At 44.2% G+C, this 22,622-nt stretch overlaps 1 protein-coding gene across 1 annotated transcript in view; it reads right to left on the bottom strand.

Annotated features, from left to right (window-relative positions):
• Positions 1 to 13,171, bottom strand: part of LOC141961071 (ral guanine nucleotide dissociation stimulator-like 1) — a 48,088-nt gene extending 34,917 nt beyond the window's left edge. Inside the window, exons 1-4 of the mRNA XM_074907612.1 lie at positions 13,145 to 13,171; positions 12,035 to 12,145; positions 4,893 to 5,098; positions 2,835 to 2,912 (exon numbers count right to left, since the gene is read on the bottom strand). Coding sequence (XP_074763713.1) covers positions 2,835 to 2,912; positions 4,893 to 5,098; positions 12,035 to 12,145; positions 13,145 to 13,171 — 422 coding nt within the window. The remainder of the gene's footprint in view (positions 1 to 2,834; positions 2,913 to 4,892; positions 5,099 to 12,034; positions 12,146 to 13,144) is intronic.
• Between the last annotated feature and the right edge of the window lie 9,451 nt (positions 13,172 to 22,622).

The following is a 22,622-nucleotide window of genomic DNA, read 5'->3' as shown; positions in this document are numbered from 1 at the left end:
GCAGGACTGGCACTTAGGCATTTCAACATCGCTATTAATTGAGCCACATAACGTCCCTACAAAGCAAGTAGGATCATACCCCTTTCCTGACACAAAAGAAAAGCACAGATGGCTTATCCGTGCCTTGTTCCTTACCTACCTAAGCCGGAGAGCCAAAATTAAAAGCTAGGAGTTCTTACGCTACTCCTCTGTTCTGATTACTATAGGCCAGAACAACTGATTCTGTACATCACGGAGTCATAAGTGCTGCTGCGGGCACGAGGGGTGGTGACTTACAGGTATTGCTGTCAGGGAAAGCGGGGGAAGATGTTCTGGAAAGAAGAAACCGTCTTCTAGAGAAGCCGATCTCATGAGCTCCACTGCCATCAGAAAAACAGCTGAGATGACCAAGTGACAACAGCCCTGGTTTGCAGCAGGTCCTATCCACTTCACCAAACGCTTAGGGCCGCGCTCTGTAGTGAGCTGTGAGAGCTTAGCCCTCCAATGGCCGTATTTTTCACATCTACAGAAACCTTCCCTGATACCTGTTCCAATAACCCCACTTCACAAAACCCTCGTGCAATAACGGTATCCCACACTCCCACTGATATTCCATGAAGGGCCATGCTCTCAGTAAAAACCTCTGACCACAAGCATCCAGTCAGACACACTGATGTGTCAGCTCAAAGAACATCTGTACTCTGTGCTCCCGACAACCAGGCACTTGGCTTTTAAAGTTCAAATCCTCAAAAAGACAGATACAGTGGCTCAGGTCTATCCTGTTAATAGCTGCAAAATGGACAAGCATACCAGGAGGACCTCTCCTTCCTCAAGTTACGAGATCACGAGAGGAGTTCAAATATGAACACAGATTTCACATGTAGACAATGAGCTCCCACAAGGCTCTCAAACGAGGCTGTGCCACAAGCGCACTCAAGCCCTGGCACGGGACTTGCAGGTCTATTCTGAGATACATAAACACACTGAGTGTTCTCCATCTCATAATCAAGCTCCTTTGGGTCCATGACACGGCAGTTGGGGGACTAATCCCAACCTGATTTACCCTGGTGAAACTATTCTCCTCATCCCCAGTACAAACGCTTCATCTGTTTTGCAGGAAGGGTACTGCTGTAGCTCATATTCTGTGCCTGGACTGACTGGGAAAGGGGAAAGTCAAATGGTTTGCCCAAAGCTGGAAGAGACCCTGGAGCTCATTTTCGATGGCAGTGTGGGAACCTGCTGGCTGCCTACTACTGCCTCTACCCATTACAGAACACTGCCTTCTTGGTGCTTGTAATGAATTTTTAACTACCAGCTGTTCTTTGATGAGTTCTCATGGCAAAATGGGAGGAAAAGACTGATAGCTCTCTGTCACAGCAGCCAGGAAAAAAATCAGAGAATTGAGCTCCCATGTTGAGTCTCATGGGGCAAGAGGAACAGCCCAAATCAGTAGAGCTTCTAGCTTGCTGTCCTTGCTAAGTGCTAAAAAAAAAAAAATAAACTAACAACCGATAACGTGTGTTTCTAACTAAAGCCTCGGAGAGTCCTGTGTCATTTACAGACATTAATTAAGCTCTACATCTCTTCTTGTCAGAGACAGCTACTGAAATGCTCACAGCCAAGGAGCTTTTACCAATTTATCTCTGGTGGTTAAGCAAAACAGTTGCTGCATGAGTGACGGAAGGCAAAGCGACCTCACTGTCCAACCAATCCATTCAGACAACGGAGGACAGGAAGGTGTTCAGTATGTTAACGACACATTTCTGGACTGGGGATGTTTGAACCCTTTTAAGCCAGACTCAAAACCCCCCTAATCCCAACACACAAGCCATCAGAAAAGCATGGAGGTAAGCAGTGGGAAGACCACGCTCGGTATTGTAGAACAGAACTGAATCGACAGTCTGCCTGAATCTCAGGAATTAAAACAGTGCAGCGTATTTCTCAGTCTTGATTGGACTGTGTGACATGTGGACATGACAGAAGAGTTCCACATTTTTCTTCCACCTCAAAACAAAAGGAAGCTAAAGGCTTCTTCTTCAGTTACGCCTTGAGAAGTCAGTGCACTGATAAAAAAAACTAAGGTCTTCTTAACTGGTGGAAGCTGAGACATTCATAGAAAAACAATCCTCAGTAACGCTGACAAGAATAGAGCATCTTCATACTGTAATCAAATATAACGTTGCAGCTACTCTTCACTGCCACAATGCATGCAAACCACAGATCACACCGCTGTCAAAGAACAAATGCTGAAGACCTAAGGCACATTTTACACCCGACGTCTACAGATAAAATCCACGTTCATATGGTGCTAGGAGGATAAGCAAACCCCTTTTTCACCCCTTTAACTGCACTTCAAGACAGCTTTGCTCTTTTTCTTGCAAATTCGGATGACTTCAGAATTTAAATCTCACTCTAAAAGCAACACTGTAAATCACAGGGGCACCAGTGGCAAAGAAACACGCATACACACGCTGCCTGAAACAACCCCAGCTTCGGTCTGCAGACACTGCTGTTATGCACAATGAAATCAGTCACAAGCCATAACCATTTACCACCAGAGGTAAAGCAGGGGAAACAAACACTCCTCCTTTGTTTAATCAACTAACTCTTGGCCTAGATGTGTTCGTCTCATGTTGAATTCTGAGACAATTTCCCTGACAGAAAGATCTCTGCGTTATAGGGCTGGATATCTTACCAGACCGTTGATATGTGGCCTTTACACAAGCCTCTTGAAGCAAGCCAACAGTGCTCTGAAATTTCAAAGGAAGCAACATCTATGCTGCCCACAGCCTCCCCCAGTACCGAATCCTGACTGGGGCTTCCTGTGCAAAATAACAGTGAAGAAACACACTTACGTCCCCAGGACTGGTTTGGATTCAGAGGAATCCTGGCTTACATCCTCTTCACAGCCTGAGGGCTCTGGGTTTTCGCACCTGAAAAAATGAGACGGGTGTTTAGAGGAACTCCGACTGAATAAAAGCAAAATCCTAAATAGCATAATTCATATACAAGTCTCATCAACAACTAAAAAGCTCAAATACGGAATCTAACATTTGGGCAAAACTAAGGAGCTTGAAGATTATGTCACTTAGGAGGAAAAAAGTCCTCAAGAGACAGACAGTTTCTTCCAACCGAATTTGTTCACTTACAGGAAGCAGCCTGCACACAGGAGGAATCAACCAAAACATTTTCCTTGCTCACAGCTCCAAGACCCTTTCTGCCTGTTTGCACTCCATCCTTTCCCAGAGCAATATTCCAGGGCGCAATGAGGCTGCAACACAACCACTTTCTCCAACGCAGCTTCTCTTTCTCTAGTAGTTGCCATTTCTTCCTACTCCAAGAGTGATTTCCCACAAAGTTTTCGAGGTGACAAGTGCCCACTCGTGCCAAAACTACTGACACAGTTGTCACGAGTGGGAAGGGCCCACGGCACTCTGAAAATTACCACTGGGAAAGAGGAAACCATGGGCACGACTCCAAAAGTGCAAAGCAAAATCTCTCACCTACACAGGCAGCGCACGTGCCTCGAAGGCAGGATTATGCCCTTCATTTTCAACGGCAGTGCCCCCTGTTTCAGACATACAGCTCCGTAACGGAGTTCATGGCTCCTTACAGCCAGCTTTCATGACTGAAAGCGGACAATTACGCACAGTCCAGAATAAGGCAAGCTGATTTTACGCATTCTGTGCCCAACTAAGGGTAACAGGCACCTGAAATTAATCTGAACAGTCAGAGGAGAGTAAGTGCATCTTTAAGTGCTTGTGCTACAACATCCTCGTAACATCAGGTAGATGTATCACGTAGCGGGCTGCCAGTTTGTGTCCAGCAGGTTCATGTCAGAACTCTTAACAAAGTCATCCAAAATGTTTCAAAGGACAAAAGGAAGAGGTGGAAGTATCAGTCTAAGGCTTCACACGCAAGAATCCCAGGTCTGTACAGATAGCGTTTGCAATTCAAAGAAAAATTCCATTCAATTCAACTCACTATTTATTTATTCCAACTTTCTCTGTTAAAAATGTGTCTTTTATAAAAGTCAGTAAAATAAATCATACACAAAATATTACTGGCTAAAAGGGACAATCTATATGCACACAGCTATTGGCTCCTCTGATAAATCTGTGCCTCTTTGGCAATTTACAGGCTTAGGAAGCAAGACACTCTCACGACACACTGTCACTTGGCAAGTCAGCTCCTCTTTAAAGTAAATATAATCTACACAAACTTGATTGGGAAAATGCAATAAATATTCTCCTCCCAAAAGAAGATCACCTCCGATCTAATCATGTCCCAATTAGAATTCAGTGTGAGAAAACTAATCTTGTGGGTTCTAAGCATTTGTACAGATACAGCAGATGTGATTTAACAGTCTTACCCTAAGCTATTCTTAGAACATCATCCAGTTCTTCTGCTGTCTGCAAATACTTATGACTGCATGTTCACGTCAAGTACTAGAAGGGGACAGTGAATTCTTTCTTATGTTTGTACAATCCCTGTCTCAAATCAGCAGCCCCCAAACAGGAGAGTGTAGGTCCAAAAATATCAGTATCCAGAAAAACATACTAATCTATTCTAGGTATGACTTTGCAGCCCATGCATTCTTTTTTTTTTTTTTGAGGGGTGGGTAGAGGGAAGCTGTACTAATTTTCTTGCGTTGGTCCTAGTTTGGATCCTTAGCAGTCAGACACGGCACACTTTTGCTGCCTGATGACTACGCTTTAATGACAGCTGGGATGTGGGCAGCACGCATTTACACATTTTATCTTTACGCTGAAATTCTGAATTTTGCAGGACTCTTGACATCTGTCCATCGGGTTATTAAGTCCATGTCCTCTAAAAGTAATGGAAGAAATTGCTGAGCACATCCCCCTATCATGTAAATGATGGCTCAGTTCCCATTGTATACTGGCTCTTACCTCTCAAGAATTTCCAGTACTTCCTTAGTAGAAGCAAAGGCACGGTATGTAGACAGAAATATACTGGTGTAGGTGAAATCACTGTCTCCAAAAGCTGTCAGAAGATTCTTCACAAGTCTGTCCAGAGTCCCAGCTTTTATTGTCCGGATTTTGCATGTTTCGTACTGGCTGACAGTACGTTCTGGAGGGAACTCGTCCCCTCCAGCCTACAAAGTTGAAACAAAACAATCACAAAAATCAGACAGAAGCCAGATCCCTGACACAGCTTTCACAATGAAACAAAGATTAAATTCCATCCTCCACATCAATACTCCATCTTTAGTTACTACGTGATTTTGTCACTTTTGGCTAAATGAACACCAAATGCCGTATCAAATAGCAGAGGTTTTCAGTAAGTTTATCTTGAAGATAACTTCTACGCTCCACACAATCTTTTACAGTCCAACTGCTATTAAGTTAGCTTATGATCCCAACATATATTATCATCTAAAAGAAAATCCATCACACCACAAATAATATTATTACTGGGAGGAACAATAGTGGTAACTCAGTGCCCCATTAACTTCTGAATAAACATGAAAACTGACCACAACTTTGGCATCAGCACTTGTGATTCCCTTTCTGAAAATACCAACTTTGGGTTGCCACACAGAACCCAAGGTCATGAACACATCTGGATGTGAAACATTTCATGATACTTTTGCAAGGAGGGTGCCAACATCATCTTGCAAACTTACCATTAGAACATTTCCATTTTCTCTTACAGTTTTCATTTGGCACAAGATTTGTCAACAAATTTAGGGTTTGGTGTTGGGGGGAGGGGCTTAGACAGCATTTGGTTTTCATGCTTACAGACTGGTTTAAGTCTGAAATAACTAGAAACATTCCCTTCAATTCTGCCATTATTTAGAGGATGGTTCAGAAAATTATTTTTGTGACTACTTTAAATACTGATTTGTTAAGTATGTGGGATAAAAACTTTAAAATGAGATTATAAATAAAATACATCAACAAGAGCAATCAAACAGAAGATTTCCCTCTACCTCTTGAGTTGACTGTCTCTGGGAAGGAATGTTCAGATCACTAACCTAAGAAAGGCCGAGCTACAGAGGCAGCATGGGGAGGTGTACAGTTCTCTTTCTGTTGCTGCTGTTTAATGGGGACCAAACTGACTGATGGACTGCATCCTCAGCTTGAGGAAAACATGCTGTGACACACCTGCTCTTTTACCTCAGTCACAGTTACATGACGTGCATAATCACATATCACCAGCACTAATGGAACTCCAGTAACAAAAAAGTAATTTTCCTTGAGAGAAAGAAATGGCTTGAGCCCATTCGAGTGTCCGCAGCCATGAGTGAAATGAAAAATCCTGTCAAAAATCCCCAGACATCACTATGATTTATGTAAATAAACTATTGGAAGATCATCTGAACGAATGAAATACCTTTTTGAAGTAGTTACTTTTATTCACTTCCACTGAGTTTACAAAGTCAAATCCTAGCTAGGATTAATGGCATTATGCAAAGGAGAAATCAAGCCGTCATGAAATATTTCAAGGGGGGGGAGGGAATCTTAAATCTTTTTAGGTTAGATTAGATATATCAGTAGAAGAATGCTACAGGAAACAAACTTGCACTGGACATGAACACACAACACTCTAGTACTTAGTCTTTGCATCATCAACTCTCCTGCAACCTCAGGATAAAAACTAAGGAGTTCAACCATTTTCATCGCAGCATTATTCCGCTGCAGATTTCCTCCTTACATACTCACCCACAGCATGCCTTCAGCTGGGACTGCTGTGATGGTTCTCTTCGGAATCACAGCCTCCCCTCCTAGTAAGAGCTTCTGCTGTATCATGAGATCACGCAGTAACAGCATATCATTAGGTCACATTTCACAGCCTTACAGTAACGGTTTATAATTTAACAGCTCTTCTGAGTTTGGAATATCGAGTCGGTTATTTGTACAGACTGAGAGGCTCCCCTAAGTAACGAGACAATCCACATTCTGAGTTTCTCCATGGTTCCTTGACGTGTCTCAAATTCATCCTGACCAACCACCACCAGGACTGAATATGAAGTTCATGGACAGCTTGACCAGACGTTTTGCTCCAGAAACTGCCTGCTAAGGTATGAGTTAGAAACAACAAGGCTAACAATATTCCAACATTAACACAACACCTTGGGACTAGACTGAGGACATGAAGACAGCATGTTAATGACTTACAGTCACTACCAACTCTGGCTTGGTATATTGACAAAAGCACAAAGAAAAAAGTTAACCTATTCATAAAATAATTAGGAACGGATCACCCATCCACTTCATATTTACATCACGACCTTCCATTGCTTTTGAATTATTTATAATAGACACCCTTTTTTGTTTTAAACAAGACAGAGGTCTTTAATATTAGTCTAAAGCCCTGCTACTCTGGCACGAGGACATCTCATTTCCCAGCTTAACAAGGTCCAACAAATCTTACTGTTACATTAAAATACAACCTCCTGTATTAAAAAACAAAAACAAAACCCCAAAACCAAACAAATAGACCAGACAGGAAAAGAAAAATCAGGAATAACAGCAGTATCCCACAGTGTTCTGGACTTTCTAACAAGAAGTGGGCCCAGGCACAGATTTTTGGCAGAAAAGTGCCTCTGTGTCTGTAGGAAGGCCTGGAAGAGCCAGGATCATCTTGCACCATCAAGACACAAAGACCTGTCAACAGCCTGTAAAGAGTATAGACGCAGTAGGTAAGCAGAGGCCCTAGGAGACTTGCAGCCACATCTCAACTGCAAAATGGCACCATTTCACCTTGAGTTTAAGCCACTGAAAGAACCCATTCCCAGAGGCCCTTTTCTGTCCACCTGCTGCAGCCAAGTGGGCTGGGAAAGTGGTCCAGCCAAAACAGAGCCCTTTATTTCACCTCCTAGGCTCAGGTTTAACCCGCACAAGTTCACCCCACGGCTGCAGAAACACACAGGCTGATGCAAGGAACACAAGCTTGGGTGCAAGCTGTAAGAATTTCTGGAAGCACTGTGGGTTTACATCTGCTCAAACAGACTGGTAACTTGGGCTTGTGTCATGAACCCATTCATACCTTTTATAAACAGACAAGGCAACACACAGTACTACTGCACCAAACCCCACTGTTACCCCAAACGCAACCCCACAGGGAATGAGTGAAATTACACCAGAATAACTTGAAAAACTTTGTTCCGTGGATCTCATGGCTGATATAAAGGTGTATAATTTGTTATACACCTGACTTAAAGGTATATATAGAATTATATATGGCATCACCATTACAGAAACACTCTAAGAATACTGTTTGTTATTGGTGCTATACATCGCCCGCCTCCATTCAAATTTTCCCTAAGCAAAACTTGCTCAGGAGAAAAAAAAACACTACATTTTCTTGCTGACTTTTCATCGTACAATTAAAATAGACTTTTGACAATAACCACTTATACAATGCAACCACTTTCAAACAGGGAAGAACGCCTGCACCACCGTATTTAACTATTAATTTTCTATCCAGCAGATTGTCCAAACCATGATGTACTGATTTACGGCCATATTCTACTCAGCGTGTGTAAAGGCGTCTCATCCACTAATGTGAATGTGTACCAAACAAGGGCTGAATCTGCTCCCAAGTATGATACACGCACAAATTTCTCTGCTAATTGCAACACTGCAACTTCCCCAAGATATCATACTGGGAGAAAGTTAAAAAAAAAAAAAAACAAAAAACAAACCCCACACCAAAAACCAAAGCAAACCAAAAAAACAACACCAAACCCTGAAAATCTAAACCTGAGTTTGTCAGCAAAACATTAAACTGCTAGAAATCATTTTAAGAGACTTGTAGGGATTGTTCGTGTTTATATTATTTCACATATTAAAGCTGCAGCAGCAGCTCTTCTTCAACAGGTACTTAAAAATATTTTATCATCCCTAATTTTTTTCAGTGATTTCAAGATTCAAGATGGGCAGATTTTCAAACAGTTTAAGCCCACAGCTTTTTTAAATCAGAGCAGTTATCTTCATGAGATCACTGTCTCCTACCCACCTAAATCACACCTTCCCCACGCCAAATACAGGCACCGCTGCTGTTCTCCAGCCATACAACAGCATTTCTGACTTGATCGATGAATTAAAACTTCTTGCTGCTTGACTATCATTTCTTACACCAGTTCCTTGGTAGTTTGGGGATGGACACTACCAGATGCCCAGCATGGGCACATTAAGCTCTTGGAGACAAAGCTTGAAGACATGAAAAAGCCCCACGCGCCATCATTACCATCAACCTCTAGGTTGACCTTTGTCATCCTTATAGAAAACAGGTAAAAATTCATTTGGTTTTTTGGGTTATATATAGATTAATTTTAATTCCTATCTCGTTCTCTCTAGGAAGCAGACTTATTCTTTTGTTGTTCTCATATGGCTGACAAAACGTGATCTGTTTGTGTTCACTTCCTTTGTGAGGCTTGACTTCACCAACTCTTAGTTTAACTCTTAGATACAGCTTTCTCTGCTGACAAGAGCTTTTCTCTATTTCTCAAAGTCTAACTCCTAAAAAAAAAAAATAGCATCTTTCTTAGATCATTATTCATGCGCCCTGGTCTGAAAGGTTTTTTCCCTTATTCAAACTAGAAGTCAAGGTAGTGTTTGCAGTTTGGTCTCTCCAACTTCCAAGCTCATACATTCAACTATCTGAACTTCCTACCTTACTTGACTTCACCAAACACATTCCACAGTTTCCAAGTGTGCCACTGTAAAGCTAAGCATCTCACAGACCTACTCTACTTACCTTTCTACAGAACTTAAGGCAAATCGCACTGACACAGCATCACCTCATACTGGATGAAAGAACTGGCCGGCACTAGTATCTACTGCCTTGGTACAATTCTGGCCAGTTGCTGAGAACATTCCTCTAACCAGGTAGCCTTAAACTACCCCCTCACTTGCCTCTTTGCTATTTACATGGTCAATCATTTTCTTCCTGCCTTACTGTCTTACCCCATTCCTTCTTTTCTCTTTCCACTAACGTAAGGCCCATTCTGCTAGCCCCTAGCTGTGGTTCATCTTCAGTGTATGCATCCACTGGCATACAGCACAAACACAACCACCAGGCCAAGCATCTTCAAGAGAAAGGCCTTTTTTCCATCCCTCCTATCTTCAACTGTGTCTGCTCCACAGTCGAGCAGTTTCAGTATTTCAATTCAATCTCGTTCCACACCTGCAGTCCCAGCTCCTCAAATTCTCCAGCCCTTGTTCCTCCTTGCAAAGGAACCCTTGAACAATTCTCATTTCTATCATTTGACAAATGCAGAAGTTTCTTTCCCGTGGTCATCCTCTAATCCTTTCATTTGTCCAGTGGATCCCATCCACATCATACACATTCTCTCGTCCCTTTTGCCCTCCACAGTCCCATCCCTCAGCTAATCAAAATCTCTTTCAGTCTCTCGCCTCTTAAACATTCCCCCCATCTCTCCACTTCCTTCTCTACCTGCTGCTTTTTCCTTTCTCTGTCAACTAACTGTTTACTTTTCAGTTTACTATTTACATAAAACCACTGACTGGAGTTCACCTCTTCCGATGCCATTCATACTCTGTCAGCATACTGCTCCTGGCAACAGAAATTCAGGTGTTTAGCAGCTCGTCTACTTTTACAGCCACTGCTCTACTGTTCTTATCTGCTTCTGGCTAAGCTACGATTCAGCTTGTCCTTGGTTCATTTCATGGGTACCTGGCTGTCAGTTCAAGACCAACAAACACCACAGAACTCTAAATTTTTCACCCGTCTTTTCTGCTTTGCTGTCTTTGCTTCATGGACAATAGCACCATCCGGTTCAACACACAGGTGCCAGCCTCCCTACAGGCTGCCTTTACATCCTCGGGAGTAAGCTGAACCTCATACAACCTTCTCTTTCTAGCCACGTCATTCAAATTCCTTGCTACTCCTCTTAAAACTTTTATTCCAGTTACCAATATGCCTTTTTCTCTAGCCTGATCTATTTACAGGAGCTCGTAAATACTTTCTAATATTTTCTCCTGGGAAAAACAGGAGGCAGAGGCGGGAAATCTGCCACTCGAAGGAAGCAGATTTGAAATTATCTGTTCTGACTGGAACTCTATGTACTTCTTGGAAACATAGGAAGGGGAGCTTCTAAGCACTATCTCTATGCAGGACAGAATTTGCTTATCTTTCTTGACTGTGGATTCAGCACCGCTGCATTGCTGTATGTCATGGAACTTCACAAGAACACGATTTGATATAAATCTCAGGGCAGTTTTAAAAGTCTTTAAAATATCAGTCTGGATACTACATCAAACCAAGTTCTTACATCATTGCCTCTGATCCTGAAGAAAATATAGAAACATAACAAAATAATACAAAAGCTAGAGCCAGCTCCTGAAGATCTGGCTCAAACTGCCACAGCTGCACTGATTCCAATGAAGTGAGGACATTTTCTATCAGCTGGGGACTTGGCCTGACAGAGGTGAAGCACTGGGCAGCATGCCAAATTGAGTGCGTGTGCATTTCAGCTCAATCTACTTACCACTAAAGCCTTCATGCTTTAAAATGTACCTTTGACAAACAGTACAGAGCTGTAATTCCTGCAGACATGCAGACAAGTAATTTCTAACCTAGCTGAGAAAGCACTACAAAAATAAGACCCAAACCTATATTCACTTAACTTCTCAGGAAGTTTCCGCTAACTTCCGACAGATCTTCATTAGTCAAAATACTATGACTACTAATTTGGGAGACCTGAGATAGGTTCCTAGCAGCAGAAACAAGCCATAGCCCAGTCTGAAACAACTGCTAAATGTTCAGCTTCTCAGGCCATAAGCTAAGATCCTTACTCCTGCACTAAGTATCATCCGACCCCGACCCCTCGCCACAACTGGTCAAAGCTTGTCTGCATGACAAGAAAAGAGTCAACACAAGGAGAGAGTTATTTCAGATGACCCAGGCAGTCAACTTCACTGTTTTGGGTTTTTTCAACAGTGAGAGCAGTCAGTGCTAAAAGTTACTATCATTAACGATTCGTGTGGAATTCAGCTCCCTGGAGCAGGCTCCAAAGCCCATGAGCAGCCTTCCAAAACGCCACCGCGCCAGCTTTACTTACGCCTATCCAGTTTGCTCCTTCCTTGGCAGCGTGCTGAACCTGCACTCGTTTCAGGGTGACATGGAAAATGGCTCCCTCTTCCACCTCTTCACCCACATCCTGAATTGCACTCTGCCAGGGAAAGGAGAAAGGGGGAAAAAAAAAAAAAACAAAACAAAACAAAAAAAAAAAAAGAGAGAAAGAAAAAGAACATTTTCACTCCTCTGCTAACCGCACTCTACCCCAGGTGCTGTACTGCTTCACGCAGACCTGAGGGCAGAAGATGGGCTGCACAAAGTAAATACAACAATCAAAGCAATACGGGATACTTTCAGATTGAGGATATATTCTGGAGATATTCTTGGCAAACTGTCCTCTCCTGTGGTATCAAGATACCTTGACTTCCCATTCAACTGTTTTTCCTAGACTAGCACATACTTTAAATAGTTGTATAAAGTCTTTTCTAAGGAAACAGTTTGGGTTTGATTAGCAGTCTTCTCTTCCCTCCCCTCCCCCCCTTTCCAAAGCAATTAATCTCTTTGGCCTTTCATTTATGGAAGGAATTGCACTTTTTAAAACTGCAGAATTACTTAGGCAGGCAGCCTTTAAATGCTTGTTAGCTTCGAAGTTTAAAATACACCAACCTTTTATTTCTTTTGACAGGACGGATCCAAAGAGCCGGTGGTTTGCTTTTCAAAACCTATTATTCCAAGCTACGAAAAACTTTACGGAGTCGAGGCTTTAAAACTCACAAACACTAGAAAGCGGGTTAAAAAAAATAACAATGATAACAGAAAAAGAAGTAGCGCAACGTCCTCCAAACTCGAAGCGAACAGGTGCTGCAATGACTCCTCGTTTCCCAGCTGATTACCCGGACAAAAGCGCAGGCAGAGCCCCCGCGTCCCCGCTTCTCCCGGGGGTGGGGGACTCCCCCCCTCCGGAGCACCCTCCCGGCCCCAGGCGCGGGCTCACGGTTCCTGGGGAAGGCAGCATCGCTCCGAGCGGCGACGAGCAGGGAGGCGGCAGCGCGCTGCGGCTCCGGCGAGGCTGCGGGGAGCGGCGCGCCCGGGCCACCCCGCCGGCACCGGCACCCCGCGGGCAGGGCAAGGGGGGGACGGGACGCCCGGTTACCCTTTTCGCTTTCCACAGCAATTTCATTCTCGGCGCCTTCCCGGGCGCCTCGACGGGGCACGCCGCCGCCGCCGCTCCGCCCTGTCAGCGGCCGCCGCGGGCCGGGCCGGGCCGGGCCGAGCCGTGCGGCCCCTCGGCTCCGCGGCGCGGGAGGCGGGAGGGCGGGCGGCCGCGCCAGGCCCCGCCTCGGCCCGGCCCCGGCCCCGCCGAGGGGCTTCCTGTTTACCGCCGGCCGACAAGTTGCGGCGGACTCAGTCGTGCCTGCCCGGCGCCGCGCCGGGAGCGGCCGCGGGGCTGCCGCTCGCCGGGGCTCCGCCGCCCGGAGCGGGGCGTTCACCCGCCCCCAGCTCCCTGGAAGAGGGACGAGGTGCGGCGCGTCCCGCTCGGCTTCCAGCGGGGACGGGGCCGGCGGGCAGCGCCTCCTTCCCGCCGCCGCCCGGGTGCAGCCGCACCGGCAGCGCCCGGTGCCCCCGGGCGGCCGGGGCAGGTGCCCAGCGCGCAGGGCCGGGCCGGGCCGCCTGGGGGGCTCCCTGCCCGCTCCTGACGGGGTTGGAACTGTTCTAGCACTTAGAAAGGCAAACGGACAGAAGGGGGATTGTAGGGCAAGCTCAAGCTGGACAAGCTTACTTCCCCAAGCTTGAAAGGAAGGAAGTCAGAGGCTGTAGGGAACCCCAGCCCTGCTGCGAGCGGCGGTACTCCAGGTTGTCGCGGCCCTGCTCTGCGCTCGCCCACCGGGCAATTCAGGTGGCTCAGACAGGGGCAGAGCAAGGGCCTTCCTCCTCCTCCTCCTCCTGCCCACCCCAGGCAGGCCGTGCCAGGGCAGGCAGCCCCCACCGTGCTGGCTGGGGGGCAGCCGCGGCCCCCCGCGGCTCTCCGCAACCCTGTGGCCGTCGGCAGAAAACCTCCTCCCCCTGCCAGGGAGAAGCGAGAGCGGGGACAGGGGATGTGCAGATGCGCAGCGGCAGGTAAGAAACCCGTGGTAAACAGCGGAGCCACGAGGAGCAAGGAGCGGAGACGTGGGCTCTGCAGGTCGAGATGCGGAGGGGCACGGGGCAGCGCTCCTGGCTTGCGGAGATAAGGGGATGGGAAACTGGAGGCCTGGGGAGAGTATTCCTACCCCTTCGACCTGTGCAGCTGGCCCTGGGAAACAAACCCCGACGCTCTTCACCTGTCTCGCCGCAAGAGAATGGCTCTTCCTAAGCCAAGGAGAAAAGCTTCTCATACTGAGTCTCTGTAATCAGTAGATTATCATCTTTCCCCCTTACCTCTTTACATAGACTAAACCCACAATATCCTTATTTTTTTTCTGTGGGAGCCCCTTGCTCACACACAAGCCCCTCTGAACCATGACCCTCCTCTTACGCAAGCACTAGCTGCAGACATCAGCATGCTAACACAAGGATCTCAAACCACCTTAAAAACACTGACTTAAGTTGCCTATTGAGCTGTCTTTAGTTACCTGGATTTTTGGACTTACAAAGGGAAGCAGAGAGGAGTTGAATGCACCAATTACTGTGCAAGTCAATGAAAGCAAGTAAGACCTGAACCAGAAAGCTCAGATCTCCTGAACCTCAGCACTAACAGCCAGTATATTCACGTATTTACACACAAGTGTTACTGGCAAGTCTCTCAGGAGCAGTGCTGGTTCGGAGAGACTGTTATCACTTGCAGCTGTTAACGTGAGGCAGCACAGGAAAGCAAGGAACATTATTTTAAGCTACGAAACCAAGATTGCATTGTGTTGTCACGGTTGAAGTGATCAGATGATTTGCCAGGCGGAGCATTGAGTTTATTTGTTTAACACCAAAGTGATCCAGAATATGCTGAGGCAGATACAAACTTCAATAATCTGACCAGAAACCCCCAACCCAATATGTCTGTGTTTCGTAGAAACTTTCAGTATTTACTTGACTGAAATCTTAATCTAGTTATTTTGTTTACTTATCCCTTAAATTAGTTTACATGAGTAAGCTTCTAGAAGCTGTTTCCGTTAACTAGTTTAGCTGCAAGAGGAAAACTGCAAGATGGCCAGGGCAATACACAGTGCAACTTAGTCTGACAAATTAATTTCATCTTTCTTTAGCCCCTACCTAGGATGCTAGTTCAGAAAAGCACGTAAGCAGTAGCTTTACTTCAGCATGAGCCTAAACCATTCACATCAAAGCAACTAAATTCTTAAGATTCTTTGATGAACTGGAGCCTAGACCCTGGAATCAGAATGAGTTGCAGGCTCAAACCTCCCCGGGACTGAGTCTTGTCCCCACAAGAATTCCGTCAGACGTTGCATTGCGTAGAGCCCTGCAGTCACATTTGCAACAGATTTTCAGTGCAAAAGTGTTTATCCGAATCCTCTGCCAATTCTAATATTTGCAGTTTTCTAGTTCCTTGGAAGTCTGGATTCTGTTGCTAACGGTCTCACTTGGGAGAGGGATAGGTGTAGGCTGGGGTGGTTTGCTCATCAAAGCAGCTGCCAGGGGATGGGATAGTGTTTTCCAACATAGTGTGCCTCTTTCTTATGCCGCAGTATTTGCTTGCTTTCCAGCTAACCAAAGAGGTCAATTCAAATATACTCCCTCTTTCAACGGACCTTGTCCATATTTAGATCCTCAGATGTCATAGCTACAACAGTGTTGTTACACGGAATACAAGAAATTTCTCTCAGACTGGTAGAACCTGTCAAAGTGAATGGAACATGCTGTACTGACTACAAATTTAACAGAAGGACCCAACTCCTGTTATTAACTTTTACCAAAACATGCGTGTCTGTGTATGTGTACATAACATGTATGTGTTTATTTGATCTTTGAGAGAGAAAGGATTGTGCTCAGTCTAGGCTCCTAAAAATCTGATTTCTATCCAGATACTGATTATTTCATACTGAAAAGGAGGAAAAGCGTATGTAATGTTTAACTTCCCTTTAGTTGCATTCTAAGACCATTATGTAGTGTTCAACCCCTTATGTAGACCAAGAGACAGGATCAGAATGCACAGGAGAACATGAAGACAAAGCAGGCTCTGATTGGTCTAAAAGATGTTCTGTAAAGATTTCGAGGACTGAGAACAGCATGAAAAAGCATGAGAACAGTCTGCAACTCGGTTTAGTGGAACTTCTGGTTTGCTGGTTTAACAGACTTTAATCACAAACTCGATCTACACCAATGAGCCACACTCGTGGTTAACTTTGTGTTAAATATTTGGTTCTTTCCCAATCATGTTCACATGCGATAGCTACATTCCTGCCATAATCAAGGTCTGTGCCTGCCCTTTCTACTGAATCAGAATTGTTCCTCTAAATACATCTGAGCACGTATTCCCTCCCCCTTGCACCAAGAAGGAAATGCAAATCCACTTGTGAAATGCAACCTTACACTTCTCACAGTGAAATGTTATATAAGAAGATCCTTTGAGGTCTGGAAAGTTCTCAAACGGCAGATCATTGACCACTTAAGCCCAATGAGAACTTGCTGACTGTCCACAGAGAAATAAGTTAGTCACAGAGTGATGATTTTCCTTGTTTTCAACTGTTGCTACAGCTGGCATGCAGACACTTTCATGAGCAGATAAAGCAAAAGACCTATAAACCAGCTGGAAATAAAGAACAGCTAGTCCTACTGCCTCTTCTAGGGGCCTAGCGGAAGGAGAAGAGGAAACAGAAGCCAGCGGTACCCAAATAAGGGAAATATTTGGGAGAGCAAAGGAAAAGGACAAAGTAACCAGGCGATGTAAGAATCGTCCCAGACAGCTTCTCTATGAGAGAAGGGCATCGCGCAGCCTAAAAGGAAAGAAGCCAGGTACCAGAGCGCTGCATGCGAATTAGCCTTACTGGGAAGGGCTGCTCAGTGGGAGACAGGAAAGGAAAACACACAACTGCCTCCTTACTTTTTTTCCAAAAAAGGGAGAACGCTCCTTGCATTACAGAAACCATAAGTTAGGCCGTGGTTTCAAGATGTTCCTTTCAATGGCAGTACCAGCTCAAGCAGTTTCCACTGTCTGGTGCTTGATTGTGCCAGGGGCTAGACCTGTTTGCATGTTGGAAATGCTAGACATTTCCTAGTAACCCTGGCTTTGCATTAAGTGTTTTTACAATATTACATAGTTTTCTTTTTTTCTGTTTTGGGGTTTCTGTTTAAGAAGCAGTGGCTACCACCTCAAGGGCACTACCTGTACATGTGCAACTGTTAACTGGAAGAGAGGATTCCACGAGACAGGCTGTCTGTTCATCCTGTAGAAAATAGGAGAATCTATCGTATAGAATAAAGCCTGTCCAAAGAGACGCCCCCTGCAGTGGATGATGCATTAGAAGGGCATGCTTACAAAAGGAAATAAATACTGTTTCTATTCATACTATCTCATTAATTATTATTTGTCTGGTTTCTTTATAACCACATCTAGTTCCCGCTTTCTGTTTATGGCATATGCCCTCAATTTGATAGCTAACAGGTGCTGCAGACTACAGTTCTTGAGATTGAAACTATTAAAAAAATCACACACAGGTGAGCCACAAAAGCTACAGAATTTAAGCAGACTATAGAAATGCAAACACGTATCGGTTTTATATTGTGATTTACTGGCTGCGGACTCTGGCCTGTAGCTTGGCTACAGAGAGCTCTTTGCCACAGTTACTGTATGAGAACCACCTGGTAGTACTCCTTTACATTGTGCACGCCTGAGTTCCTGCTTTCCACTCAATTACACAGTTAGTTTGTCAGAGTGCTTTAGACCCGCTTAACATTCAGCGTGCTGCAATCTCGGTAAAGGACTCAAGGTCCTTTACAGCACAAAGCACCTCACAGGCACTTACCTCATGCAGTCTGTTCCATCAGCACAGGGGCAATACGTTTACGTGCTGCGTGCTGATGTGGAGGGTAACAGAGGGGAGGCAGGTCCTCCATGTTCCTCTTTTGGAAATAAATTAACTTGGAGATTTATATTCTTTAGATGAATGAGTGCCCTGTCAGTACATGTCAGCCAGTAAGAAAAATTGTTGGGATCAAAAATTAAATTTGAATTTCAAACCGCTAACTAATCAAAGCACAAGCAATGTTACATTATACACTGTATGTCTGATCTTCCACTGTCTGCAACCTTTGCGATCCTTATTCCTGTGCAAAAAAGGAAAAAACGTGTTCCCCGCTCGCTCTGAACAGCGTTGAAAGATGTGACAATGCAGTAGCAGCTCAGTAAAGAACCAGATAACCAAGTTCATCATAACCTGTCTTGGCTGACACTAGAACTAAATAGGTGCCTTTGAGTAACTGGAAGTATTAACCAGCTTCATTGTAAAATGCCAGAGGAAATGCAACAGAGCTCCCATACAAAAAAAAACCCAACAGATTACTGATTCATAAGGCTGCATAATTAGCAATGCTAATTCAAAAAATTATGTACTTAAGGAAGCAGATCCAGCCTTCCCTTGACCTCTCATTTCAGATGTGATTGCAGTTAGATAGGCATGCACTGTTTCACAAACTGTGCAGTCCAAGAGGAGATGGCATGCTTTTGTATAATCTCAGATCTAGGGGGCATATCTCCTTCAGGAACAGCAAGTCCTTGGCCTGCCGTTTGTTAAGACTTCAAAGCAATGCTGCTTGCAAAACCGTGGTCACATCACTGGTAAACTGCACCGCCTGCAACGTCATACGGAGAAACAACAGCGTGTTTTACTCCCTGTCCCCTGAGCCTTTTCACTCAAGAGGAGGGTAAGTAGTGCCAGCGTACCTCAGGGTCTGCTCTTATACCTGCCCCCTACTCAGTCTGCAGAAACCTCTCTTGGTTCTTTGGAAACAACCTGGAGGAGCAGAGACGGCGGGTCCTAGGAACTGGAGTCTCAGTCGCACATATCGCAAAACACCCAGAAACTTTTCTTAGGCCTTAAGCGCTTTACCAGCTCCTCTGTTCTTTTTCCAGCCACACGTGTCCCTGCTGCTTCAAAGCAGTATCTTTCTCTAGTTTCGTGCTCTATAGCTACTCAGGTGTTTGCAGCAAATCCTCTTGGCTGCCCCCTTCACAAGCTTTGAAGGAAGAAACAAAACCCTGAAGTGCATGCTGAGTACGTGGTTTTCTAAGGCTTGTAACTCAGTCAAATCAAAGCCATATTAACAAAGGGAAAGTTGCCTATGCTGTTGAGATCGTTCCGTTTGTAAACAGTGGGACCGTGCTTCTTCACCTTACTGCTGCTTCACAGAGGAATAAGCAAGTGTTCATGTAAAGGAGAAGACAGGGAGATGGAGTTCACCAATTTCTTCCTTTTTCAAAGAAAGGACTGATTTTCCCACCTGTTACACACACACACACACACACACACACTTCCATTTGGTATCATCACTGTTGTAACCACAGAGTTTTCTGCCACAGCAGAAAATTCCTATGGACATTGTGATATAAATAGGTCATTTTGATTGCATCAGCTGAATTAAGGAAAAAAAACCTTTCCTGATTTGTGAATCAAGTGGCTCTCATATACAAGTGTCACTCAAAAGATTGCCTTCTTTTTTGCACAAACAGATATTGGGTTGATTTAGCACAGTTCTCGTTTTCCCTAATTGCTCTCTCATCTCCATAAACAGGCTGATTGTCCATAAGAAGCTTCTTGCTTCCAATACATTCACAAATTTGTTATTTATGTTATTGGCTAGTTGGTAGTCAATCCTCCCCCTCATTCCCAAATTACTTGCCATAGTTCATGTTCTTTTCTAGCAAGCTTCAGTTTCCAGAACAAGAAGTGTAACTGTTTGATTAGTTGATGAGCTCTCAGAACTTCCCATTTACAAACATAACTTTCTTTTTCCCTTCTGCTCTGTTTCAGTTTGCTTTGGTTACAGGTATGCACATAGGCCTTTTATGGCCCTGTTGCTGTCTGCTTCGACAGTATAAATCTCTGTTGACTATGAGGATTTTCATCTCCTTAATTTTCACTCTAGAGTCTTTTTCATTTTTCCTCTTGAAAAAGAAGTATTTCCTTCCCTAGAAGACTGTATCACTCTGGTATCCTTTAATCCAAGCACTCCCCAGAGGACTCTGGGTTTAATAATTATATTGGAGTGCCTGTTACTTAAGATACTGGGAGTACTTCCCACTCTATCCAGGGCCTTCCCTTCCTCTGAACAGACTTTTGCCAGGCAGCTCTGTATTTGTATCTAACTAGTTCAAAGCCCAAGGACTTTGTCCCTCCCACCCACTGAGTTATAATCAGAGGGCAGGTCGCATTCATTTCATGCATACATAGTTTCCAGAAAGAGTAAATGTAGAGTTTCAGTTTAAATGCTGTTCCTACAACAAATCCTAGTAATCGTGTGTTTTCAATGGCATTATACATGTTAGAGGTCACAACTAACATGTCCAAAAGTAACTCCATGGCTTAGACTTAAAGCATGAGGAAAATCTGCACAAAGTAGTCTTGTGAACTGTGAACCCCAAAACAAAGTGTGGCATTTCCGAACGTTGTGCACAGACTCAACACTCTTAACCTCTAAGAGATGGTTAAAGTAACAGGGATAAATTAATCATAAATCCTTGTATTACTATCATAGTTGATCCTATTTGCTTTTTTATTCTAAATGACCCATATTAAACTTGAAAACTGTGTCCTCCTTTCTTGCAGGACGTATTTCAAAATACTCAGAAATTCCTAGACCCCATTTCAAGAAGCCAGTCATATAAGAGAGCTCTTTTGGATGCTGAAGACTCTTGAACACCAGGGACAGATTTCTCAATCAGATCTAAGACCAATTCTTTCAAGCGTTCAGGTAAGATGGGCACTCGCTGCAGTTCTCTGCTCTCAGATCTCAATGCTGTTAGTCTAAGCCAACAAAGGATTCCCACTAGCGTAACAGAAAACAGAACATAGGCTTCAATTTCAGCTGAGAGTGAAGATATGAGAAAGAGCCTCATTTTCCAGTTGGCTTGGGACCCTAACTTTTCCCCAGTGCTCAAGTAACAACAGTAAGACATAGTTGTCATCTTTTTTCTTCTCTTCATTCAGTTAAAAGGCAAATAGCTGAAGTGAAGCAAGAATTCGGCTTATCTATGGGTTACTTCTTTTGTTTAATGCTACATTCGTTCTATGTGATTTCACCAAATCCTACAAGGATTTTATTGCCCTCTTAGAGCCCTGCTACAGAGCCAAGTAGGCACCATTAAATCAGATGCCTACTCCATAGCTTTCTTTTGAGCTCTGTTTAGATTTGCAGGGAGGAGCAATGAACAGGAGAATTGCAAACAAATATGTAACCATTAACTTTAGAAATATATATATATATATATATATACACTAGTCCCTCTGTAACCATGTAATGAGTTTTCATTATACATACCACTTGAACAATTAAAATTTCAGGGCTTTACTAAGTACCACAGCCTTGAACACAGAAATCTCTAAATTAGAAAGGGTATCTTTCAAGTGCCGCACAATAAAATCCAGGTTTGGGGAGGCTGGGGTTTGGGGGTTTTGAGTTGTTTTTCTGTTTGTTTGTTTTTACACCATCTCTAAAATATCCCATAGTCAGCTATAACTGCCTGTACACCAGTGACTTGCCTCCTGCACACTCTCTGCATCTTCTGCAGGCTGCACCTGTGTCTCAGTTTCGGCAAGGTGTTGCTCAGGTGAGCTTCTATTTCTTCTTCTCCAAAATCTCCGAAACAGGTTCCTGAAGAACAAATGTCATACTTGTTTGGAATCAACAGAAAGGCAGTTTTGAAACGCAGATAGCAATACATTTACTATTAATGTCCATTGTGTTTCTCTCTCTCTTGTGAATCACGACAATTGACTAAAATCCTTCCACAGCTAAGGAAGATGCTCAGGCATGTTGAGTAGATGCAGTGCATCTAACCCATGGCATGGTTACATGCACCCAAGCCCCCTTCCTAGCTCACTTAAATTTCTGCTTTCTCTGACACTAGAGTAAGTACCGCTATCGCAGTGGCCTAAACCAGTAACCTAGACAGCACATCTACTTCTCCCTCTTTACACTGCATACACTTTGAGCTCCACCAAACCATTTGGAAATGTGCACCTCATAGTCCTATGTATTGGTTCTCTGATGACCATTCTTGTAAATAACCCCAAAAGTCACAAGGGCTTTAGAGACTGCTTGGGGTGTCCAGGCTCAAAGCCCACAGTTAAACATCCCCCGGCGTCTCTAAGTATTCCAAAGAACACCATATTCTGGCCTCCTCTTTCGTCTTGTTGACACACAGCCAGCACTCGTCAGTCCGTTTGATCTGAATCACCAGGCAGCTAGTTGGGGAGGCAATAGTAACTTTCTTCTTCATCATAGGATTTTGAAAAGAAAGCTTGCCACATCACTGGAGTGGAAACTCTGGACCAGTCCTAAAAGGCCAGTGAAGGAAATCAGACGAGTATTTACTGAGCTGGAGCTGCTGAGATGGTAATTATACCTTTTGGGTTTTGGTGGTGTTTTCCTGTTTGCTTTGCCAGATTTCATAAGGCTCATCTGCTAATCAATTCCTGAAAATC

The sequence above is a fragment of the Athene noctua genome, chromosome 5, assembly GCF_965140245.1.
Source record: "Athene noctua chromosome 5, bAthNoc1.hap1.1, whole genome shotgun sequence".
NCBI lineage: Eukaryota > Metazoa > Chordata > Aves > Strigiformes > Strigidae > Athene > Athene noctua.
Note: the sequence above shows the minus strand (reverse complement) of the source record. Positions and strands in the feature narration are given on the sequence as shown.